The sequence below is a fragment of the Oryctolagus cuniculus genome, chromosome 3, assembly GCF_964237555.1.
Source record: "Oryctolagus cuniculus chromosome 3, mOryCun1.1, whole genome shotgun sequence".
Lineage (NCBI taxonomy): Eukaryota > Metazoa > Chordata > Mammalia > Lagomorpha > Leporidae > Oryctolagus > Oryctolagus cuniculus.
In genome coordinates, this window is record NC_091434.1 from 159722292 (window position 1) to 159749450 (window position 27159).

General features: G+C 37.1%; 1 protein-coding gene across 6 annotated transcripts in view; it reads right to left on the reverse strand.

The window, feature by feature from the left end:
• IQUB (IQ motif and ubiquitin domain containing) overlaps window positions 1-27159 on the reverse strand; it is a 135942-nt gene that overhangs the window by 94491 nt on the left and 14292 nt on the right. For 5 of the 6 annotated variants that reach the window (XM_051848912.2, XM_070071265.1, XM_051848914.2 and 2 more), the window contains 7 exons: window positions 20713-21104; window positions 18727-18861; window positions 12748-12909; window positions 12491-12663; window positions 12142-12297; window positions 8162-8372; window positions 3985-4050 (listed from right to left, as the gene is read on the reverse strand). In XM_051848912.2, the coding sequence (XP_051704872.2) occupies window positions 3985-4050; window positions 8162-8372; window positions 12142-12297; window positions 12491-12663; window positions 12748-12909; window positions 18727-18861; window positions 20713-21100 (1291 nt within the window). In that variant the 5' untranslated portion in view covers window positions 21101-21104. The remainder of the gene's footprint in view (window positions 1-3984; window positions 4051-8161; window positions 8373-12141; window positions 12298-12490; window positions 12664-12747; window positions 12910-18726; window positions 18862-20712; window positions 21105-27159) is intronic. The other variant, XM_008258260.4, reaches the window with a different exon arrangement.

The window sequence follows — 27159 nt, forward strand, 5'->3', positions numbered from 1 at the left end:
TAATTACTAGACTGGTTAAGAGCATGCAGAGAAAGGATAGAGAAAGGTAGGATAAGGATACCAAAACACATGTTCTGTTTCTCCACAGCACAGTGGGGCAACTATTGTTCACAATTATGTATTACATATTACATAAAGAGCTGGGAAGGAGGAGCTGATAGGTTCCAAACATAAGATAAGGAAATGTAAATGCCAATTGCCTGATTCAATTTAACACTGTATACATGTGTTGAAATATTGCATGATACTTCATAAAAATGTGGAAGTACTATATGTTGATCAAATTTCAAATAAAATCAATGTAATTCACCATACCAAAAACAAAAAAGAACATCAATAGATATATTTGACAATTATCTAATATTCACTCTTATGATAAAAAAAATCAAAGAATTAGGAATAGAAGTAAATTTCCTCGGTCTGATAAAGGACATCAGCAAAAAAAATCTATGGGTAACATGATATTTATGGTGAAAAATGGAATGCATTCACCCTAAAATTAGTTGGGTGACTCAGTATTGATAAGAAATTAATTTTCCCTAAATTGAACAAGATTCAACTCAGTCACAACAGGTGTTTTGGTAAAAATCTACAAATTCATTCTAAAATTTTTTAAATGGAAATACAAAAGATCTAGAATAGCAAAAACTACTCTGAGACAGGAAAACAAAGTAAGAGAATTAATACTTCCTGATTTTAAATTTATAAAGCTACTGTAGCCAAGACAGTGTGGTTTTGATGTAAAGATAAATAGAAGAATGGGACAGAATATAGAGTCTAGAAATAGACCCACAAATATGTTGGCAATTTATTTCCCACAGAAGTAAAAAATAATTCAGTGAAGAATTGATGTCTAAAGCAAAAAGTGTTGAAAGAATTTAATACTCATATTCAAAAAAATGAGAAAATCTAGACTTCCTATGATTGAAAACAAGGTAATGAAATATATGCTCTCTTGGCCGGCGCCACGGCTCAATAGGCTAATCCTCCACCTTGCGGCGCCGGCACACCGGGTTCTAGTCCCGGTCGGGGCGCCGGATTCTGTCCCGGTTGCCCCTCTTCCAGGCCAGCTCTCTGCTGTGGCCTGGGTGTGCAGTGGAGGATGGCCCAAGTGCTTGGGCCCTGTACCCGCATGGGTGACCAGAAGAAGCACCTGGCTCCTGGCTTCGGATCAGCGCGATGTGCCGGCCGCGGCGGCCATTGGAGGGTGAACCAACGGCAAAGGAAGACCTTTCTCTCTGTCTCTCTCATCTCACTGTCCACTCTGCCTGTCAAAAAAAAAAAAAAGAAAGAAAGAAAAAGAAAAAGAAAGATATGCTCTCTTACCATTCCTATCAAGCACTGTATTAAAGTCTTAGTTAGTTCCCAAAATTAAGTTAGTTAGTTCTGAAACTACAAAATGAGTTTAGCCAAGTCTGAGAATGCAAGGTAAACATTGATAGAGATATCAACTGTATTTCTACATAGTAAGAACAGATCAATGGAATTTGAAACTTAAAGAAAAAAAAATGATTTCAAATGGCAAACGGCTGTGGCAGCCATTTGGGGTGTGAACCAACGGAAGGAAGACCTTTCTGTCTCTCTCTCTCTCTCTCTCTCACTGTCTAACCCTACCTGTCAAATAAGTAAAAAAAAAAAAAAAAAAAAAAAATAGGCCCAAGGGAGTTCTTTACTCCCTTCCATGACGGGAGTTCCAACTATGAACCAGGGAGAGAAGGCAAAACTATGAACCAGAAAAAAAAGCCCTCAGCAGACACCAAACTCTATGAAATAAATTTATGTTGTTTACAGACTACCCAGTTTGGGGTATTTTGTTAGAGCAGACCAAGTCAACTATAATATTAACACAAATACAGAGACAGCTCAATGGAGAAAACACAGTATTTTCAATGAATGGTAGGGAACAATTAATGTTCAAAAGCAAAAAAAAAAAAGAAAAAATGAAAACTCACCTCAAAATACACCTCACACACCATACAAAATTATTTCAAACTGTATTTATAGACCTAAATGTAAAACATAAAACTATAAAACTTCCAGAAGAAAACATGGGGAGAGAAGAGCTTATATTTGGTGATAGATTTTTAAATGTAACATCAAAAGCATGATCCACACAAGAATGAAATGATACACTGGACTTCATCAAAATAAAAATTTTTTGCTCTGAGAAAACTGAAAAAATGAAAAATCAAGCTGAAAATTGCAAGGATGGAAACCTTCCATAGAGGCTGCAGGGAACAGATAAATCCTTGTGAACTCACTCTCACATCTCAGGTTCTCTTTTAATCCTCAGCTGCTGTTTCTCCTCCCCATTCAGTCTGAGACAGGTGAGTAGGAAGGTGCAGTCCTTACTTAACTGGGTACATCCCTATTCTCCAGGCCTGACGGATGATTTAAATTCACTATCCAGAGCTGTGGAGCTGAATCTCTCTCCTTGTCTCTTTTGTGAAGCCAGAGAGATGCACCTATACTCCACACAGCTATTTATGGAGGACAAAATCTCCTCATTTCTCCAGTTTATCCCAATTCACAAGACCTAGGAGGATTTTGAATCACCTTGTTGCTCACTTACACTCTCTTCTTTGATAGAAAATAAACATATCTCTGCTTAAAAAAATCCTGAAGGGTGCACATTTAGCACAGTGGTTGACACATTCCATTTTGCAGTGACTGGGTTTGAATCTTCTTCTCCCTCTGATGCATAACCTGAGGCCAGCAGATGATGGCTCAAGCACTTGGGTTTCTGCCACCTGCATGAGATAATCAGACTGCATTCTGAGTTCCTGGCTTCAGCCTGGCCTACCCCAGCCCGTTGCAGGTATTTGGGAAATGAAGCAGTTATTGGAAGATTTCTCTCTGTTTCTGTATTATCTCTCTGTGTTTAAAATAAATACGAGAAAATTTTAAATCCTGGAATGCTATATCTCTCAATGCGGCAGCACTATCTAGTGTCAAAGAAGTTTGTCAGAGTCCCGAAGTTTGACACAGTGGGTTGAGCCACTGCTTGTGACACCAGCATCCCTTATCAGAGTGCTGATTTGAGTCCCAGCTGCTCCACTTCCAATCCAGATCCCTGCTAATGCACCTGGGAAGGTAACTAATGATGAGTCAAGTATTTGGCCCCCTGTCACCCACATGACTGACTCAGTTGGGATTCTTGGCTCCTGGCCTCAGCCTGGCCAAACTTGACAGCTGCAGCTACTTAAGGAGTGAATCAGTGTGTGGAAGGTCTCTCCCTTCTCTGTCACTCTGCATTTCAAATAATTTTTTTAAATCTTAAAAAAAAAAGTGTGTCAGCTCTTCTCCAGCTGTCTAGATTTTCTGGGCTGGAGTCAATCTCCAGTCTTCCAACCTAGGCAAAATACAGGCACCAGTGTCCACCAATCACAGGGAACATATTTCAAAGCTCTCCAAAAAGGTCTCATAAAGTTCCCCTCACCAGACATGAAGTTAGAAATAGTACAGCCTCCTGACCGTCTCCCCAAAGTACTTTGACTCCCTCCAAAAACTCCTTTCTCTATCCCTTCAGATCCTCTTTCCTATTGGTTTTTTATATCTTTGATCTTGCTGAGTACTCTGTGAGCCAAGGAACAGGGCCTTCCTCATTTCCCCTACAAATCTTTATGAGGAAGTAAAGCTGTCACACTAAACTATAGCATCCTGATATCTCATCCATTGGAGCCTCAATCAAAATGAGGCAGGATGATAGTAAAGTATTCTCTGCAGAATGCTAAAACAAGAAAGACAGAGGTGACCAATGCTGGAAAGGCTGATGGAGAAGTTAAAGCTCTCCCATTCTCCTGCAGGAGCACAAACTAGCACAACCTCTGAAAAATCAGCAGGATCCTCTAAAATTGAACATATGCATATATTATGAACCTCAAATTCCACTCCTAAGTTTATACACAAGATATATAAATGTGTTCATATATACCTTATGTGTATTCATCAAAATATGGTTGTAACAGTATTCCTTGTACTTACCAAACACTGAAGAAAAATTCACAAGGATACAAATAAAAAACTGTGGTACATTCATGCAATGGCACACTATATAAAAAGAAGGATAAACACAAGTACTTGCAATAGAATGGATGACTCTCATGACTATATTGAATTTTAAAAGCCAAATTTTTCAAAAATCATTCTTTATAATTCAATATATACAAAATTTCAAAGAGGAAAGACAAGCTCAAAAATTCAGGTTATCTTTAGGATATCGAATGCTTAATACTTGTTTTTTTTTTCAACTTTCACCACCAGTATCAACTCAGATCAATTAAAGTCAACCCCAAAATACTGCTGTAAGAAACAAAACATAGCAATAAAACATTGTTGCCTGTAAATATATACATATATATAAATTGCATAACATATTTAAATTATTTTTCATAAATTTATATCATTTTCTTTTATTACTGATTGATAGGTTAACTTAACTTTGTATTATGAATTATAGTTCAAGCATGATTATCACTATGAGCCACAAGAGGGCAGCAATTACAAAGACTGGAGTTTTAAATAAGGAATAAAGAAAACTATTAAATAAGAGAGCAATATAAATTATTAAGCTTATGAAACCAGAAATTTTAACCACAACAAAAAAAACTTAAAAAATTATTATTCAAAAGGTTTTAATTTAGCACTGACAAAAACAGAGATGTCTCTTTTATGTAAGAAATTTCAGTTGTCTCATTTTCTTTTCCCTACACACAAATCATGTGTGGACTTATATAAAATATACTTGCTGGCCGGCGCCGTGGCTCAATAGGCTAATCCTCCGCCTTGCGGTGCCGGCACACCGGGTTCTAGTCCCGGTCGGGGCGCCGGATTCTGTCCCGGTTGCCCCTCTTCCAGGCCAGCCCTCTGCCTGTGGCCAGGGAGTGCAGTGGAGGATGGCCCTAGTGCTTGGGCCCTGCACCCCATGGGAGACCAGGAAAAGCACCTGGCTCCTGCCTTCGGATCAGCGTGATGCACCGGCCACAGCGCGCTGGCCGCGGCGGCCATTGGAGGGTGAACCAACGGCAAAGGAAGACCTTTCTCTCTGTCTCTCTCTCTCTCACTGTCCACTCTGCCTGTCAAAAATAAAAAAATAAAATATATTTGCTAACTTTAATATGAAAGTTCTGCATAAAATTGTTTCCTTATAACAATAACTTACATCTGTTTAGAACATGATACTTTTTAAGTAATATTATAAATGTAATATTTTGCATTTTTCACTTTAAATTCTTTGAAGTAAATGGTCCAGAAATTATTAAATCCTTTTCATAGATGCAGAAACTGAAGCTTAAAAAATGAACAACTTTCCCTACTTAAAATCATTAATAAGTTTAAAAAGGAAAAACTTCCTTCAATATATTTTTTACTATATTATAGTTGCCTGTCAACCAAACAAAAATAATAATTATACTTGTAAATTTGCTTAATATAAATGCTGGATATTATTTTAAATAGTTCTCTGCTATAATATAACTTCAGTTTTATTCATAGACCCTTGGCTAACAATGCTCTCTATTGAACTACTGACACTTAGAAATAATCTCTTCTATCATATCACAGAGCAAAATGGAAATACAAGTAAGGTTTGAAGTAAAACAAATAGTATTTCCAGAGGTCAACAATTGAAAGAGGAAGAAAGATATGCACACATCTAGGAAGCAGGCTAAAAGTCATCTCAAACATTGTTACATGAAGTTGTAAACATTACTGAAGACACTCAATTTCGTGTTAGCAGAGACGTACTGTTTGTTAGATCTGGTGATTAACTACATCATCTTAAGTTTATAGTATATTACCTTATAGTTATTTTAACAGACCCTAATCCAAAACCTAAAACCGTATCCACACATAACACTCACCAAAAAGTAGTTTGTTTACAGAAACAAAGTGATATAAGGAGGCTTGCTTAAAATTATATTAAGAAAATCATGGAGAAGTCAGACTCAATTCCTTGAATAAAAGGATCATTTTTAATTAAAAAGAATGAGGGTCCAGCATTGTGGCATGGCAGGTAAAGCTGCCACCTACAATGCCAACATCCCTTGTGGGAACCAGCTCATGGATGTCCCAGCTGCTCCAATTCAGATCCAGCTCCACGCTAAAACACCTGAGAAAAGCAGTGGAAGATGGCTCCAAGTGTTTGAGCCTCTGCTACCCATGTGGCAGACATGGATGAAGCTCCTGGATCCTGGTTTGTGCCTGCACCAACCCTTGCTATTGTGACCATCTGGGAAGTGAACCAGTAGATGGAAGATCTATCTCCTTCTCTCTCCCTCTCTCTGTAACTCTCACTTTCAAATAAATAAATAAATCTTTTAAGATGATTTATGTCAAAATTCAAAATATAAGTGAATTATTCCCTCATGGAACCTGCAGTCCAGTGGTAGAAACATATATTAGCAAAAGATGTGGTGATATGAATTAAAATTTGGGGGTGCAAGAAGGACCATGATATGACAGGATATACAAGTTACATTGTCAGTCACAAAAATCTTCGCCTAGGTGACATTTTACTTGAGATTGAAAAATGGGCATTGGGGAAAGGACTCCAAGAAAGGGAATAGTGTACCTACCACTCTGAGTAGAAAGTGCTTGGCTTATTCAAGCAAATGAAGTTTCAATTTATTAATGACTAGCAAGTGTGAAAAATAAGGTATAAAAATCACAGTATAAGCTGGTGAGGACGCAGGGAAAAGGTGCCCTAATTGCAGGGAAAAGGTGCCCTAATCCACCATTGGTGGAAATGTAAACTAGTACAGCCATTGTGGAAGAGAGTATGGAGATACCTCAGAAAGCTGAAAATTGATCTACTATATGACTCAGCCATCCCACTCCTGAGAATTTATACAAACAAAATGAAATCAGCATATGAAAGCGTTGTCTGTACCCGCATGTTTATTATAGCTCAATTCACAATAGCTAAGATATGGAATCAACCTATCACGATTTATATATATAGTATAGAATACTCCTTAGCCATAAAAAAGAAAAAAATCCTGTCTTTTGCAACAAAATGGATGCAAGTGGAAACCATTATACTTAGTGAAATAAGCTAGTCCCAAAAAGACAACAGCATAGGTTTTCCCTGATGTGTGGTAACTAACAGAGTACAAAAGAAATGCAATGTGTATTGCAAAATTGACATTTTGGGATTCAATGACTGTTTACAGCCCTTGTCTCTGTTGTTGAAGAACGGTGTTATTTTCTGCTTACTATTTGTTGTATTCTTTAGTTAGTATAGGGTTAATCTTTGAGTATCAAATAAGCTGAAATTATATCATTGTAAAAATTAGTAAAAGAAACAATAAAAGAGGAAGGAGGAAGGGTGGGAGTATGGATGGGAGAGAAGGTAGGGTGGAAAGTTTCACTATGTTCATAAATCTGTATATGTGAAATACATGAAGTAGGTTCACCTTAAAAATAAATGAATTAATTTAAAAAAATGGGCAACACTATAGGGATTCAGGCCATGAAATAGAATGATTTAGCATTTTGCACAATTACCACTGGTGTTAATTTCCTATTAAGTCCTGGGTCTTATGTTTATTTGTTTGCTTACTTGCTTACTTCTGTTGTTTTGTATTAAACTATAACATGTGAGTAGATTTATTGCTCATGTTGAATTTTCATAAATCACCTTCAAAATAAAGTTTCATATTTGGAAAAAAAAGTCAGTATTTAGAGAATATGTGATTATATTTATATATTATTATAAATAGATTGGGATTAGAAAGCTATTGCCAAGCTCTTCCTCTAAAGACCAACATCAAATAGGATGCTAGATTGAGGGATTAAACAGCTCAACTCTAAGTTCACAAATCTCCCAAATCAACATAAAACCTGATGATACAACAACCTCTCTCTTTATCTTGCATGCAGAAATGTCTTGTTAAATAATATACTAAAATTTAAAAATTTATAAAGCAGTGTACATATTTTATCAATTAACTATTAATATAAAAGCAATTCCAATTTTATTCCAGCTTTAATTCGTGTCCCAAATGTAAGACATGATTCATCTTTCTAAATTCTCTAGTCCAGATTCCCAAGAAATCTACATAATAGTAATGGTCTTCTTTTTGTCTTTAGCAAAACTGTTTTCTCTGCTAATGAAAAATTTAACAAATGATATTTTAAACATCGTCAATGTCAAACTTACGTTCTAGTGCATTATAAAGAAGTTCAAAGTCTTCATTTGTTCTAGGATTATGCCTCCGGTAATAGTCCAGTTGCATCCATTCTTCTTTTTCTTTCTTCTTCCTTAATTCTTCCTCTGCTTCCCACTCCAATCTCAATTTTCTCTGTATGTTTAATTTCTTCACAAAGACTTTAGCATGCCATTGCCTGTAGTATGTCTGAATCCTGATCACCTATACTCATATTAAAAAGAAATTTAAAAAGTGTCTATCATTAACTTATTGATCAAATAATAAAATCCCAATTCAAACAACAGAAAAACCTGAGAGTCCAGTTGTAGCTCTCTGTAAGATATTCTCATGTAGACTAGCATAAAAATCATAGCTAATGTTTGTCATTGCTATTGGACTCTAAATCTAGCAAATATACTTTCATAGTAGGTTGTCAATACAATGCTTAAGAGCACAGATTCATGAGTAAACCTTAGTCTGAAACTTGCTTAGCTACTCACTAGTTGTTTGATTTAGGGTAAGCTATGTGTCATCTCTGCTTTGGTACACTCATATGTAAAATAGTGACATATAGATTGCTTAGCCCAATCTGTATATCGCAAGTCCTCAGTAAATGCTATTATTGTGGTGAATCTGAATTATCTCTAGCTTATCTTAACTTTTATTACTTTAGATTTATTTTTAAGCAAACTTTTATTCCCTAAACATATAGCAGGTAGGTATGTGTGGAAAGCACCAAGGGCAGATTAGATAAAAGAATTAAGCAATCAAATATTTATTAAATTTATATGAAATGTAAATATATGTGAAGATACGATATATTACTAGATTCTCAAAAACTTAATAATATAAATGGGAGAGTTGATAACTTTATTTACTAAACTCATCAATAAAATGTGGCGAGGCTGGATCAAGACTGAGGAAATAATATTTACTGTCATACCCCTTCTCCCCATCCTAATGATTGGTAATTACAGAAAGATTATATAAAGCAGAGGTCAATAAAGACACTACACCAGATCATACTAAAAGGGTCTGGCAAAGGAAAAGAAATTATGAAGAATGCATTTGAGTATCTGATTTATAATTCTGGAACCACTTCTGCAATTTCTAGCTTGCCTCTCCAATGATATAAATTTCTTCAATTTATTCCAATTGCCTATCAGATCCTCACTGGATATGAGGAATGAAAGATGAGGTAGAAGAAATGAAGAAAAGGCCGGCGCCGCGGCTCACTAGGCTAATCCTCCACCTAGCGGCGCCAGCACACCAGGTTCTAGTCCCGGTCGGGGCGCCGGATTCTGTCCCGGTTGCCCCTCTTCCAGGCCAGCTCTCTGCTGTGGCCAGGGAGTGCAGTGGAGGATGGTCCAAGTGCTTGGGCCCTGCACCCCATGGGAGACCAGGAAAAGCACCTGGCTCCTGGCTCCTGGCTCCTGCCATCGGATCAGCGCGGTGCGCCGGCCGCAGCACGCCGGCCGCGGCGGCCATTGGAGGGTGAACCAACGGCAAAGGAAGACCTTTCTCTCTGTCTCTCTCTCTCACTGTCCACTCTGCCTGTCAAAAAATAAAAAAATTAAAAAATTTAAAAAAATAAAAAAAATAAAAAAAGAAATGAAGAAAAGAAGAACTAATAAAGGTTGTTTATTTTTTCAGAAGATAATACAGCCTGATTACAGATATAGTTGGTATAAAAATTTTAGGAATGTTAAAAATGGAACTGCAAGTAACTATTAAAAAAATAAAGTACCTATTTCCAAATTATAAAAGGACAAAAAATAAACACCTTTGATCAAAGCAACAAACTGAAGAAAAGATTAATGAAAAGATAAACAATTAGTAAATAAAGATAGATGGCAAGAATGAAGACAAAAATATCAGTAGTTACTAATACAATCTTACCTAATATAAGACAAAAATAAATACTAAGCAATTAACTTATAAAGAATAAAATAAACATGACCTGGCAGAAAGGAATAGATGAAGATATAAGAAGAACTTATTATAAATTTACTTCTTCTGCTGGCTTTTAACTAATGCCTCTGTTCACAGCACACACTTCATTTCCACTCCACACAGAACCTCCAGTTCACTTTCTAAGTTTCCATGGGGCAAAATCAATGAGTCCTGATGCCATCCTCACTGTTATACATTTAGATTTCACTTTCTCCATTCTAATAGGTCAACACTTCTCCATCTGTTTTATGCCTTCAAAAATATCAACTGGCATTTACTCTTTCTTTTCATGTAATCTTGGTCCCTGTGTTTTTATTCCTCTAAAATTAATTTTTTTTGGAGTTTGGAATATGGCATAAGCAATTCCATTTTCCTGCCTCATTTCCAGTCTCATCTATTTCCTCACACTAAGAAAACTTCAAGCTTCTTGAGGAACAATATGCTGTTTTTTAAAATGCACTAATCACTACTGCCATGAGGGAGTTCACATGACACAGTTTAGGCCAATGACACGTAAGCGGAGGTCTTCAGGTGAGGCTTTCAAGGGAAAGCCTTAAAGACAGCACACATGAGACATGCTGCCTTGGCCTTTCTTTTCTTGTTGCATAGAATGAAGATATGATGGTAAAGGTGAGTAAACCATTTTATCATCGCACAGTAACAAGCTCACAATGAGATTAATGGAGTGCAAAGACAAAAGGAGCTAAAGTTTCTAATAACATCACAGAGACCCATCCAAGCCTAGCACAGTAAGAAAGTAAAAATTAGTTTGGACTGAGAAAGTTAAAGATCATCATGTTCTAATAACAGTCAGCTACAAAATTAATAGGAAACAATATTTCTCGCAAGGACACACCACAGTTACAAAATGTCACAACTGTCTCTGAGTGAATACTATTTTCTTGCTAGCTGAGAAACTCTGTTCCCCAAAATCACAAGTTAACTTTGCTGGTTGAAATTATTAGACCAGTAAGAATGAAACATCACATTCTGGCCTACAGGATGTAAATGACAAAGAGAAGCAGCTTTGGTTTATAATAAGGTACTGAATTTCTGAGAAGCTCAAAAAAACAATATTCTACATCTTTTTATTCCTAAGAGAATAAATCGGACCTTGGCCTGCTTCACAGTCCAGATCTGATGGTGATCCGTTCATACACAGCCTTCCTTTGCATTAACACTATCAAGATCCCATTTCACTTAAATTTTACCTAAACTTCATTCTTCTTCAAAATTCAATAATAACTTCATCCTTTCTTTTGTTTGGTAAAAAATTAGTTTAAACTGAAAAAGTGAAAATTCATCAGGTTGGTACAATAATTGGCACCCAGCTACAATGTGAGCAGTCTCCTTTGGGACAATGAGTCAGTGGACTTCACTGTTTTGGTACCAGAAGTTTATCTCTCAAGATTTAGTGTCAATCGAGCTAGAACAACAATCTCCAGATTTCTTGTTAACAGAAAACCAAAATCTGCCATTTAAATCACTGCTTCCGGGTCATTTTTACACATAGCTAAAATAATGGTAGGAGACGGATCCAACTATATGCTCCATGAAAGAACATACTGGTTGAAAGCAAAAGGATGACAAAAGATAGTCCATCAAACACTAAGATGAGAGAGTTATAATGGTTATAGGAATATCAGGGAAAGTGGATATTAATGTTACATTCAGTCTCAATTAGTCTGGAAAGCACCCTACATGATTTTTCTGTGACAAGAGTTAAGGTCCTGGGACAGAAGTGTTGAGAAGGCTAATAAAGACCAAGGCAACAACAACAACAAACACTCGAATTTCCCTAAGCAAAAGAGACGAATTAGAAGTATTTAAGCTTCTGGTCCTTCACATGGAGGGATATTAGATATAAAGACTGTTTTTATTACCAATGAAATATGACCCATACTCATGTGCATTCTTTCTAAAGCTGGTATGGCTTAGAAAAACTTACACAGGCACACACACACACACACACACAATAAGTAATTAGCTTAATTACTCTAATTTTAATATTTAATATTCATCTACCAAGTTATCTTACCGCCTGTAATATTCGATCATGGTATTCTTCAGCTGAAAAGTATTCTCTTGGTTTTACCAATTTATCAGTTATATTTGAAACATACACACCAATTTTAGTCATTTGTGTGGATGTTGTATTTGTAGTTTGTTGAAACTTTTTTCTCTGAAAAACTGTCTAAAATAAAAACATGGGAAATTTAAGTAAGTGTCCTCTCTATATATACATACATAAGTATGCAAAGAGAATTATGTTTCCATGTATTAACTTTTATTACTTTAATTTCTGTAAAATTATTTAGAAGAATTGAGAATCATATATTATGCATCCTATAACTTCAGAAACCAAAATGGAAAAATAAAAATACTACCTGTGTATCCCTACAAAATACATTAGATTTTCCAGAAATCTTCTTAGGTACAGTTTGTGTTCCAGCATTATGATACTCTACTCCTGTTATTTTGTGTCTGAATCCACCAAGAAATGGTTTGTGAAAGTCACATTTGATAATCTCAACAGCTACCTCCTGGTACTGATCAATGCCTGAAGAGATAAAACCAAAATTAAATGAAACTTCAACTACAAAGGGACTGTAAAATACTTTATCCAGGACATCAAATAACTAACCAGTTTCTATGGTGACAGTTATGATGTGAGAGATTTTATTTAGTCCATCTACTCTTTTGATTGGATACAGATCTGGATTTGTAGAAAAGATTTCCATTTGTATAATTTCCTGTGGCTTGACTCCATATTGAACTAGGGTCTCATTATTTTTAACAATTTGTCCTAAAAAATGAAAAATTTTAAGACATTTTATAACAGTAAAAATGGCTATCTTCTTTTGGCTGCTTTTTAAATGACAAAAATTATATATATTTATGGTATACAATAAAATCTTTTGATATACATATACATTGTGAAACAGTTAAACCAAGCTAACTGGTATATCTATTACTTTGCATCCTTATCATTTTTCGTGATAAAAACACTTAAAATCTACTCTCTTAGTAACTTTCAAGTATTAACTATAGTCACCATGATGTACAATAGATTTCTGGAAATGGTTAATTATATGTACTCATGTTAAGTGGATGGAAAACATCAAACATACTTGTAGCAACACATATTTAGTTAACAAATGTAGTACTAATGATTTCCACCTCTTGCTATAAAGTTAGTATAAAAAACTCCAAACTAGGAAAACCTATAGTGGCTTTCTTGAGCAGGAAATCAGCATTGTAAATAAAACTACAACTCTCAATCATCAGAAATAAATGCATAATAACCATGAAATTCTTAACATTTAAAAACAAATCATTCTACAATAGGAGCAGAATCATATTCTAAATATTGGCGCTATAAGAAAAAAACACAATGTGTTACATGCAACCACAAGCCATATCAGGGAAATCATGATTATTTCAATATCCCAGTCTCCTAGTACCGAAAGGCAGACACTTAGAATTCTGAAGAACCCCTTCCTTACTTTCTTTCCAAAATAATACGCCCACAGAAATTAATTCATGTCAAGGTAGAACTAAAATTCAGTTTTGGGTTAAAAAAGTAGATATACTGTTATTTTTTATCACTTCAACTTTTTCGCCCTTCTCCATCCTTCATGCACCTTGCCTTTGGTGCTTTGGATAAATTGACTAATTTTCTTTCTCTATTTTAAGATGTACAAAAACTATAATAATGCTAGAGGCTGCCATTTTGTGTCAGAAAGTTTATTAATAGAATCTATATTCAGGAGGTGGTGTTTAGCCTAGCAATTAGGATGCCTGAATTCCATATTAGAGTGCCTGTGAGCAATGTCCACCTCTGGTTCTCAACTCCAGCTTCCTGCTAACGCAGAACCTGGGAGACAGCAGATAATGGCGCAAGTAATTGGGTCTCTTCCACCCATGTAGAAGACCTCAACTGAGTTTTAGCTCTCAGCTTCAGCCTGGCCCAGCCCCAGCCATTGTGGTATAGGTAGGCATCTGGGGATTAAACCAGTGGATGCTAGATAGTTCTGTGTGTGTGAGTGTGAGTGTGCATGTGTGTGTGAGTGTGAGTGTGCATGTGTGTGTGTCTCAAATAAATGAATAAATAAATAAATAAGAATTTAATGCTTTTAAAAGTTAACATGAAAAAAAATTAACATGGTTGTTTGGGCTTCATAACAAGTTGAAAAGGGCCCCAAATATGTCTAGATCCTAACCTCCAGGGCCTATGAATGTTATTATTTTTTTTTTTTTTTTTGACAGGCAGAGTGGACAGTGAGAGAGAGAGAGACAGAGAGAAAGGTCTTCCTTTGCTGTTGGTTCACCCTCCAACGGCCGCCGCGGCCGGCGCACTGTGGCCGGCGCACTGTGGCCAGTAAACCGCGCTGATCCGAAGGCAGGAGCCAGGTATTTATCCTGGTCTCCCATGGGGTGCAGGGCCCAAGCACTTGGGCCACCCTCCACTGCACTCCCGGGCCATTGCAGAGAGCTGGCCTGGAAGAGGGGCAACTGGGACAGAATCAGGCGCCCCAACCGGGACTAGAACCCGGTGTGCCGGCGCCGCAAGGTGGAGGATTAGCCTAGTGAGCCGCTGCACCCGCCGAATGTTATTTTATATAGCACAAGTGACTTTGTAGATCAGATTAAGAATTTTGAGTTGGAGAAACTATCCTGTATATCTAGTTAGTTCCTAAATGTAATCACATGTGCTCCTGTAAAAGGAAAGAAAAGGATTTGACTACAGAGTGAGTTACATTACAGAACTGAAAGAGACTTGAAGACACTACATTTACTTTGAAAATGGAAGAAGGGACCAGTGAGCTAATGAGTGCAAGGAATGCAACTCTAGAAACTAGAAAGACAGGACGTGGATTCTCGTCCTGCTGATACCTTGACTGTATCTCAGTGAAACTGATTTAGGACTTCTGGCGTCTAGAACTGCAAGAAGAGTGTATGTGTTGCCTTAAGCCACTAAATTTTTGACTCACTATTACAAAAGCCATAGAAAACTAATACAGGTTCCCACAGAGCTCTTCATTCCTCTATTCATTTCCATAGCAGGCATACACCCACCAAACTTGAGCTTCAGTTTTAGTAGTAAATGAAAGTACCTGTTGGGGCAGGCATTGTGGCACATTGGGATAAACAACCCCTTGGGATGCCTACATCTGGTATCAGAGTACCTGGTTCAAGTCCCAGACATTCCAAGGTTTTATCCAGCTTCCTGCTAATGTATCTAGGAGGCAGCTGATGATGGCCCAAGTACTTGGATTCCTGCCACACAAAATGGGAGACATGAATGGAATTCCTGGCTCCTGGATTCAGCTTGACCCACTGTACATTGTTGTGGGCATTTGGAGAGGGAACCAGCAGATGGAAGATCTCTCTCTTCCTCTCTCTCTCTCTCTCAAATAAAGCACATGTTTTAGAGAGCAGTTGGAGTAGAACAAGGCTGCTTGCAATTGCTGCTGACATAAATCTGACTCAGTGGTGATAGCTGGTACTTACATATAATAAAAGGAAAGTCATGAAGTACAAAGAACAGAGAGATCTTTAGGTACCACTGGCCAGCTACCCAATCTCAAAGTGCTCTCCCTCAATTTTGAACTTTATGCCCAGCAATTTAAAATTTCATGTTTGGAGTATTAACAAGTTCAGAATATCACTTTTCAGCCATGTGACTTTGCAGAAGTTCATACAGCTTTAGTTTCCTCCTCTCATTTAAAAAAAAAAGCCTAAACTTCAAAGGATCATTGTGTGGATTAAATGATAATGCAGGCAAAACACCTTCTAGATATACTCACACACAGTAAGTGCTCAATAATTTAACCATTATGAACATTATCATTATTACTATTATCACTAATAATTATTTATATTTTAGTCTTGTTTCTCCAATCAGACTTTAATAATTAGTTATTTGAATATACAAGCACCTTACTTTTGGAGTACATTCCCTATAATATGTGGGTACTATAAAACATTCATGGAAAATGGATTCAAAAAATTATTTATTCTGGTGTAAAAAAATTTTGAAATCCATGCATACATGGGAACTTTAAAAGTTCACTGAAATACATATTATGAAAAAATTATACATGGGTTTCAAAAGTTTTTGTGCCAAAATTCCAATTTTCTACCAAAGTTTTAAAGTACCCTCATGGTTTACAAAAAAAAAAATGAAATGAAATTTAATTGAGTGGTTTTCTCTGGAAACTTTTTGTGGTATTTTATAAGTCACAACCAAACAGTTTTTTAAGCATAAGCTTTTCTTTTCTTCTTTATTTGAAAGGCAGAGAATGAGACAGAAAGACAGAGACCTCCCATTCACTGGTTCACTCCTCAAATATCCACAGCAGCCGGGGGTGAACTAGTTAAAGCCAGGAGATGTGAATTCAGTCCAGGTTTCCCACGTTGGGGCAGGAACTCAAGCATTTGAGCCATCACCTACTGTCTCCCAGGGTCTGCATTAGCAAGAAGCTGGAGTCAGGAAAAGAGCCAGGACTGGAACTTTGGCACTCCAAATGAGATGTGGGCATCCCAAGAAGCATTTTAACTATAAAACCAAAAGCCCACCCCAGCACTAAACTTTGAAAATTAAATATTAGAATCTGCTTCAGACATATTCTATGCAAACATATATTTGTTATGTTGGCCTCATTAATTTCAAAGAGCTCTTCCTATTATGATACAAAGAAATATAACTCCAGGGGGCAGCTCAATATTGTCCGCAAAATATAAATATTCTTGACTTCATGGAAATGACCTTACTGTATAGTACAATCTTTTCCTATACATTCTCCATTACTATAAATTTTTCCAGTCTCTACTCTGCCCATTCTCCATATTTAATCTATTTCCAATCATTCAAAACTTCTTACAACTTTCCACAAGTTCCAGGTATTCTCATCTCTTTGGGACTTGGCATACTGTTATCACTTCATTAATTTAAACTGTTTAGAATATCCTAGCTTCATTGCTCCTGTTCCCACAGTTTTTCATGCCTACTTCCATTGTATCACGTGGTAAAATTGCATACATCTTCTTCCTTACTAGTTTGTAAACAAATTGAGATTGGTAATTTTGTCTCAGGCTTCTTTTTATCTTCAGTTCTTAGCACGGTATGTAGAAAAGCATATGTCCTCATTAAAAATGTGTTTAGCCGTTGTCCTGTCAAGAAACAACTTACTATTTTATTCCTTTTAGTATTTTTTTGTTCTACTTAATACCATTGGTTGAACTCTTTAATTAATACACAATTAGTCTTTTAAATTTAACTGAAAAGTGATCCCTGTTAAATATAAGAGTGGGAATAAGAGAGGGAGGAGATGTACAGTTTGGCACATGTTCACTTGGACTTACCCTAATGGTAGAGCTAGAAACATGCCAGGAGATTCCAATTCAATCCCATCAAAGTGGCATGTACCAATGTCATCTTACTTGTTAAAGTGATCAGTTTAAGTTCATAATTGATCAAAAAGATAGGATTAAGTGTCAAAGGGATTACATAAATAAGACAAGTGTCTGCAAATAATAATTGATAGAATTAAAAAGGAGAGAATGATCTTACATGGGAAGCAGGATACACAGCAAACTCATAGAATGGTAAAAGCCCTAAACAGCACTCTGGCCTCAGAATCAGCCCTTAAGGCATTTGGATCCAGCTAAAAACCCCATGAGAGTTCTCAGGCATGGAAAGCCAAGACACTCTGGCAAAAAAAAAAAAAAAAAAAAAAAAAAAAAAAAAAAACACTAAATGAAAGATCTCTGTGAGATCCCAGAGGAAAGAACGGGCCATCAAAGAAGGATGTATCTTTCTCTGAAGGGAGAACTTCCACTTTGACTATGGCCTTGTCTAAATAAGATCGGAGTTTGTGAACTCAAGAGGCATCCATAGTCTTGGCAGCTCATGACAAGAGCCTCAGATGATTACTGATGTCATAAATAAGAGTGTCAATTGTTAAATCAACAATGGGTGTCACTGTGCACCTACTCCTCATATAGGATCTCTGTCCTTAATATGTTGTACTGTGCGAATTAACGGTAAAACTACTATTCAAACAGTACTCTGTACTTTGTGTGTCTGTGTGGGTGCATTCCATTGAAATCTTTACTTAGTATAGATTAAATCTCTACCTATTAAGTCTTCACAGGTGAACTCAAAAGACATTCCGGATTATTCCTGTAAGTCAATCAGAGACCTTACGTACCTCTTCAAAACAAAAAGGATAAACAAAGCCTTTGCTTTCTCACATCAAGACTGCTGCACCATCTGTTGAAATCTCTACTTAGTATATACTAAGATGATCTTCTGTATATAAAGATAATTGAAAATGAATCTTGATGAAGAATGGGATGGGAGAGGGAGTGGGAGATGGGATGGTTGCGGGTGGGAGGGAGGTTATAGGGGGAAAAGCCGCTATAATTCAAAAGTTGTACTTTGGAAATTTGTATTTATTAAATAAAAGTTGAAAAAAATGTGTTTAATAGATAATCGCATAACCACAATATCCAAAGAGTAAATAGCAAAACATTTAGTATAAGAAATCAAAGATTTTTATTGCTTATATGTTAAAGCTAAGGAAACCTTGATCAACTTACTAGCCTCCAAACTTACCTGCATATTTCACTTGCAGCAAGTAAGGTGGGACATCTAATAAGCGTGAAAAATGATCCTTGAGTTTTTTAAAAACGCTGTCAAGTTTAAAAGGAATTATAACTTCCTGGCCCACAGGGCTAAGTATAACTTTTACTGTAGGTAAAAAGACAAAAGAAAGGATTGAAGTCAAGCATAACAAGATTCAGCAACCTGGAGTTCCCCAAACAAATACAAAACTAACAGTCAATTTTTAATCATATGGAATGCAGCCTGCCTTTGCATGCTTCCCCACTACAGTGCAATGACTTTTAAGAAGTCACCGACATTCAGTTGCAAGCTTCTGCTTTGAAAATTAACCCAAAAATCTCAAGAATTAGCATCCATTTTTCAATGCCTGGTATATAGTATTCAGCTATAAGCATAGGAAATATTTCAGAAAATCAAGCATTATTGTGTAGTGACTACAGGAAAGTGAGACAGAAATGGTGTCCCAAAAGTTGGAAAGGTGCTGCAACTACTTTTCACAAAAATGGACATTATACAGCTCATACTCCACTCTACAAAACAGGAAATGAAGATGTTTCCATCTTAAAAATAAAAACTATTATTGCAAAACATTTACCTATTCATAAAGTATAGGAAGGAAATACAGCATTTTAAAAATAATGTAAACTTTTTTATTAATATCTATAGAATTTATATTTTAATGGAGAAAATAAAGATGAAGTGGAGAATGCACACTGTGGGCCAAAAACTTTTATGTATTTCTAGACACTTTATGTTGTTAACATAAAACTAAATGAGATACTTACCAATAATCCCATAACAAAATTTAACCAGGCATCAGCATTGTTAAGATTCTTTGAGTATGTTAAAGTTTGTTTCTCTAGTTATCTACCACAAAGAGAACACTTTCACAGCTTAAACACATGCTATATTATCAGAAAGCTACAAAAAGCTATGAATAAAGTATTTTTAAAACTTTCATAGCAGTGACTTCTTAAACTTTGGGAAGGGAAGCTATGTTAAGGAATTTGTGAAGCTCAGGAAGTATAGTACTCAAACAACTTTTTAAAAAATCACCATGTGTTTCTTATAAGTTATATTTTCAGGCAATGACAGAAACATCCAAATTGGAAGCCAAATTTCCAATGAATAATAAAATTGAGAGATTGATCTTAATTTGTCTTCTTGCTTTCCTCCTTCTTATTCTTCCCTTGTGTGTGGATGCTCCACACTATGGGAAAGTATCCCACTGGATTCAAAAGCTACATGTTGCCAGCCAAACTAAGCTATTGTTGTTATAATCATCAAATTATGGACCATGCACTCCACCCTATGGACAGAATCTCTCTCAAAACACGCCGCTATAGAGGGAAAAACAGCAGTTAAACGCCCAAGTAGAACAGGTCTCTTTGTAACCGCATTATTGCTCTTCACCCACTGCTTTGTCCCCAAGAATGTGGTAATTCCTACATGCCATCAATATTCTTTTGTCTAGCAATTTAAAATTAGCCTACAATGAGAGGCAGCAATTCTTCTGAAGCTAAAAAAAAGTTAACACTAAGCAGACTATAGAAATATGTAAAAGCAACATGATATATAGAATGAACACTGGATACAAAACCAGGAAATCTGGAGTCAGGCTCCCATCCGACCTCTTATTAGGTATGCACAATTAATTCTAAATTGGAATGCAAAGAAGTTTCAATTAAACTCAAGAATTTGTCCACATTTCTGAAGGTTCTTAAACATATTTAACACCTACTGTATTTGAAAATTTATCAATTTTAAAGTTAATGATGCTCATCTGTTGAGGAAGAACAACCCATGCAGGATAATGAGGTATTCACACATAGTTTAGAGATTCAAGTGCAACTATGGACCTCTAATGTTTAAGGAAAAGGGAAAGCAAGTATTCCAATAAAAATAAATAACCAAGAAAACGGAACCATTCATCACAATGAGGAAATGAAATATTCTGTCTCTCCTTGGTAATATTACCTGTTGCTGAAGACTCTACCACCGATGTTTGCAAAACCTCCTTTATGGCCTTTATTCTATCCAGAAATGCCAGATTATCATTTGCACTTGGTTTGTGACTCTGTCTTGAAGTAAGTAGAGCCGGTCCAGGTGACTGACCCTCTTCCATGGGTTGTTCTTCATCACTTGATTCTACACTTGAAACGCTGTGGTCAGTTTGCCCCTCATTAGGTATTTCACGGCCCTCATTGAGTTGGTTCAGTTCGGGCTCATGCTCTTCAGTTTGTGCTGACTCTGCAAGCTCTTCAGAGGGAACTGGAATGTCCACAGTGTCAAGGGTATCATTGCTTTCATCTGCCAAATCAACCGTCTTCTGAGCATCAAACTGTTCCTCCTCCTGATCAGACATTTTTCTAAATTAAGAGAAATAAACACATTTATTACATATGAAACAGTTTCTACACAAAATATCAAATCCATAAATGTTAACAATATACTATAATGTTGTTCCTTATTTTTTTAAACATTGATTATCCTAGTAAAAGCATCAGGCAAAAAATCACTGGTGAAATTTTAATAAAAACACTACAGAAACTAAAAATGAGTAACAAAAAGAGAACCTCAAAACAATAATAGAACAGAATTCTTGAAAAATTACAAAAATAAAAACCTTTAAAATATCCTGCCACCACCTCCTTATTAAATAAAATATGCCTTAAGAAAGAAAGAAATTGGCCGGCGCCGCGGCTCACTAGGCTAATCCTCCGCCTAGCGGCGCCGGCACACCGGGTTCTAGTCCCGGTCGGGGTGCCAGATTCTGTCCCGGTTGCCCCTCTTCCAGGCCAGCTCTCTGCTGTGGCCAGGGAGTGCAGTGGAGGATGTCCCAGGTGCTTGGGCCCTGCACCCCATGGGAGACCAGGAAAAGCACCTGGCTCCTGGCTCCTGCCATCGGATTAGCGTGGTGCGCCGGCCGCAGCGCGCTGGCCGCGGCGGCCATTGGAGGGTGAACCAACGGCAAAGGAAGACCTTTCTTCTCTCTGTCTCTCTCTCTCACTGTCCACTCTGCCTGTCAAAAAATAAAAATTAAAAAAAATTAAAAAAAAGAAAGAAAGAAATTTTGAATTACTTTTTGTGACTACATAACTGACATGTGATTTATGCTTTTGGTTTTACAAATGATTGGAAGCTCTAGAAAACCAGTCAGAGCCACAGCAACTGTACACTCAGTCACATGTCCTCTTGGCATACAGAGCAGGAGTTGGATCAGAGCAGGGAGGAAGCAGCACATCAGGGAGCTCACATATAGAAGCTGGAAGCCAGGAATGCAGGTGAGTAGAGAAGGAGCCCTGAGGACAAATTTCTGGCTACATCAGGGGGAAGATTAAACGTAGGAATAATGGAAAGCTCTACCTGGAGCTTCTACTTTGAACACAAATCCTGTGAAGGAAAAAAAAAATCCCTAGTCAACTAAATTCTCTGACTAGTAGAAAATGGAATACCTGAAATAAAAATATATAAATGTTGAACTCTGTGACTAATCTATGTAATATTTAACAGAGTTCAAGAGAGTTAGGAGACAAAAAGATTTTATATGGAATGTTGCAAAGGGACAAGGATATGAAAAATATTGGCAACTAAGAGCCATGGAGAAGAGAAAAAGAAAATCTAAAATATGTTTTTGCTAGGCATGTACTTTTCTGTGAGCTAAGTATGATAGAATATTGTTAAAGTAAAAAATAACTGATGCAGGCATTTGGCCTTCCTAGTGGTTGAGATGCTGTTGAGATGCCTGTGTCCATATTGGAGTACCTGAGTTCCAATCCCAGCTCCACTCCAGATTCTAGCTTCCTGCTCATGGAGACCCTCTGAAGCAGCAGGTTATGGCTCAGATAGTTGGGTCCCTGCCACCCACGTGGGGAGCCTGGATTGAGTTCTGAAGTTCTGTTAAATGCTTTTGGGGAGTGAACCAACAGATGGTACATCTCTGCCTCTGTGTGTGTGTGTGTGTGTATGTGCACACACATGCATGTGTGTACATATGTGTGTCATTCTGTCTGCCTTTGAAAGGAAAATGTTTTTAAAAAATAGGAAATTACAATAGTAATATGCAATTGGGAAGGGAAAGATTTATGCTGTTTACAAAATTAAGAGACATACACTTTTTAAAAAATGATTTTATTTATTTGAAAAGCAGAGTTACAGAGAAACAGAAAAAGACAGAGAGATATCATCCATCTGCTGGTTCACTTCCCAAATGTTCACAATTGCCAGGACTGGGCCAGGCCAAAGACAAGAGCCAGGAGCTCTATCCTGGTCTTCCATGTGGGTGGAAGTTACCTGCAGTTACCAAGCTGACTTTGTAGTGAGGAAAACAGAAAATAACTAAATTAGTAAAATATAGTCACAAAAAATATAATAAATAAAGGAAGGTGGCTAAGAAGTATGAGTGTTAAAGGGGAGAGTGCTAGAGAAGGTTTTGCTGACGTGTATCTGGTAGGGAAGGAAGACTCACTGTTAACATTTAAGCAAGAGGCTAAAATGAGAAAATAAGCCAGGCATGAGGACAAATTAGGAAATAAAAAACAGAAAACTTCTAAGAAATATGTGGTCATCTTGTGTGGCTAGAGAGCAGTAAACTGGCAGAAAAGTAGAAGAATTTGAAGTCTGAGAGGAGGTTATGGGGAGAGGGCTTTGGATCATATGGGGCCTTGTAGACAATTACAAGACTTTAGCTTTGATTCTAGGGGAGGCAAACAGAAGGTTTTAAGGAAAGAAATAATGCTCCAACGCACAGCTTAACAGAGGCACTAGACTGCTGTGTTACCAAGAAGACATCATGGGATACAAAGGAGTACAAAGCTGGTAGGCCATCAAGGGTCTACTGGAAGCCAGTGAGAGCAATTCAAGCATGAAAAGCCAAGACACTTTTGCAAAAAATATCCTACATGAAGGATCTCTGTGAGTGAGACCCCAGTGGAAAGAACGAGCCATCAAAGGATATACTTTCCTCTAAAGGAAGGACAGAACTTCTACTTTGCTTATGGCCTTGTCTAAATACCAGTGGAGACCGTGGATTCAAAAGGCTTCCATATCCTAGGCAGCTCATGTCAAGAGCCTCGGGAGATCACTGACATCATATATAAGAGTGTTAATTGTTAAATTAACAACAGGAGTCACTGTGTACTTACTTCCCATGCAGAACCTCTGTCCTCAATGAGTTGTACTATGAGAATTAACTGTAAAACTTGTTCGGTTTTTTACATTTTGTGTGTGTGTGTGCGTGCAAATTGTTCAAATCTTTACTAAGTACAGAGTTGGTCTTCTATGTATAAAGTTAATTGAAAACAAATCTTAATGGAGAATGGAACTTGTAAAAGGAAAAAGAGGAGGAAGTAGGGTGGGAAGACAGGTATGGAGGGAATAATCACTATCTTCCTAACATTGTACTTATGAAATTTGTACTAATTAAATGAAATTTTTCATTAAAAAAAAAAAAAGTAAAGAAAAGATTCCAAAATGTGCATGAGAGAAACACCAAATTACTTTCAGAGGATCGCCAATTAGACTCACAGCTTACTTCTCAGCAGAAACCCTACAGGTTAAGAGGGAATGACAAAATATGGTCCAAGTATTAAAAGAAAAAACTGTCAACACAGAATATTGTACCATACAAAGCTCTCATTTATGAATGAGGGTGAAATAAAGACTTCTATGACAAACAGAAATTGAAAAATGTGCAACCACTGTCCAATCTTATAAAGATTCCTAAGGATCTGCTACACACAGAAAGAAAACCGTCATTATGAAAGAATGTAAAGGTAGAAAATCGCCCAGTAAAAGTACAAAAGAAATCCAAAGTAAACAATAGGAGTATTTATGGAAAAATGGCAAGGTCAAGTCACTACTTATCAATAGTCACCTTGAATATAAATAGCCTCAACTCTCCAGGTAAAAGACATAGACTGGTTGAATGGATTAAAAAACAAGACCCATCAATTTGCTGCATACAATAAACACATCTCAACAACTAAGATAAATGCAAATTTAAAGTGAAAGGATGGAAAAAGATACTCCATGCTAATGGAAAGCAAAAAAGGGCAGGTGTTCCCATTCTAAGACAAAATAGACTTCAACAAAAAAAATTTTAAAAAAGACAAGCACATTATGTAATGATAAGGGATCAATTCAACAGGAAGATGTGACTATAATCAATGTATATCTACCCAATTATCAGGTGCCTGCAAATTGCTTTTGGAAGAATGGATATTTTGATGATACTGATTCTTCCAATCCATGAACATAGAAGAATCGGTGAACATAGATGTGTCCGATGGCGGAATAGTGAGGGCGCGCACCGATAGTCTGGGAAAATTTAGTTTAATAAAAGCGGAGTTACGGTAGCTTCAGAAAAAGGATCAGGAAAAAAAATTGCAGAGGAAACTCTTCCGGAGCTAGTGGCGGTGACTCAGAGGACCTACTGGGAGAGCAGGGTCGCCCACCACGCGGAAGCCGAACCGCGGAAGCCGCAGTCTGAGCGCCAGTGCGGGAAGGGGAGTCGATGTGACACAGACACCAGCGGGGAGAGGAGGGACGCCCAGGGCTCCGAGTCCACACATCGGCACTGGAAGCGGAGGTGAGCTCAGTAACCGGAGACATTGGCGGGGAAACGGCAGACAGAATTTTAGAGGGAAGCAGGCTTCTAAGCGGGAAAGTTCAACAGACTACAGGAGAGAAGGGAAAAATAAAAAATAAAAAAAAAAAAGGTGGGGGCGTACTGGTACAGACAAGTTCCTCATTCCGCCAACCTTGCAAAGATGAGCAAGAGACAAAGAGCTGGGATATACATAATAAAAGGGGAGAGTTAAGGCTACAATTCAGTAGCCTAGGCAACCCAGTGGGAGTCCACAGGAGAAACGGAGCCTGCACAGACTCTTTGGGTAGAAGCCAGAGATCTGAAGCTAAATACCATCCATTCTTCTCAGCATTGCAGTATTACTTATCTCCTGAACAAAAAATAAAATAAAATAAATAAATGAATAAATAAATAAATAGAGATTGACCACACATAACCTTTGCACACCTGTAACCCTGAAGAACCAAGCAGAGCACTCAAGCCACACCCATCTCAAGCCTTCAAGGCTCCTCCAACAGCAGGCAGTCCACTTAACACAGACATATAAAAAAAAAACACCTCAAAGGAAGCACATAAACAAGTCTAGTACCTGCTAATACTAACTGATAGAATAAATAAAGGGGAGAGTGATCCAACATGGGAAGCGAGATACTCAGCAGACTCATAGAATGGTGGATGTCCTAAACAGCACTCTGGCCTCAGAATCATCCCTAAAGGCATTCCGATCTGGCTGAAGAGCCCATGAGAGTATTTCAGGCATGGAAAGCCAAGACACTCTGGCAAAAAAAAAAAAAAAAAAAAAAAACCCTAAATGAATGATCTCTGTGGGTGAGATCCCAGTGGAAAGAACAGGTCTTCAAAGAAGGAGGTACCTTTCTCTGAAGGGAGGAGAGAACCTCCACTTTGACAATGACCTTGTCTAAACAAGATAAGAGTCGGTGAACTCAAAAGGCTTCCATAGCCTTGGAAACTCAGGACTGGTGCATAGGGAGATTACTGATGCCATAAACAGGAGTGTCAATTTGTAAAGTCAACAACAGGAGTCACTGTGCACTTACTCCTCATGTAGGATCTGTGTCCTTAATGTGCTGTACATTGAGACTTAATGCTATAATGAGTACTCAAACAGTATATTTCGCTTTGTGTTTCTTTGGGGGTGCAAACTGTTGAAAGCTTTACTTAATGTATACTAAACTGATCTTCTGTAAAAAAAAAAAAAAAAAAAAAAAAAAAGAAGAAGAAGAAATTATCAATTCCCAACTTGACTCTCACTGGGATTAAACATGACAATAGGTCTGATCTGATTTCATCATCATTTAAAAAATCATCTATTATTTTTCACTTTATGTTTGTGTGGGAGCAAACTGTTGAAATCTTTACTTAATGTATGCTAAACTGATCTTCTGTATATTAAGAGAATCGAAAATGAATCTTGATGTGATTGGAAGGGGAGAGGGAGTGGGAAAGGTGAGAGATGCGGGTGGGAGAGACAATATGGGGTGGAAGCCATTGTAATCCATAAGCCGTACTTGGGAAATTTATTTTCATTAAATAAAAGTTAAAAAAATAAAACACCTCACGGTGATGGAAAAAGAATTAACCATGCCAAGCAATAAACACAGAAATCGAGGGAACAAGATCAACGATGACACTATGACGCCTCCAAATAAACAAAACACCCCAAGCCAAGATTATGAAGATGATGAGATAGAAGAAATGCAAGATATGGATTTCAAAAAATTTATGATAAGAACATTTAGAAGTTTTCAAAAGCAAATTCTTGAACTACAGAAATCCTTATTGGACAGGATTGAAACTCTCTCGTGAAAATGAAA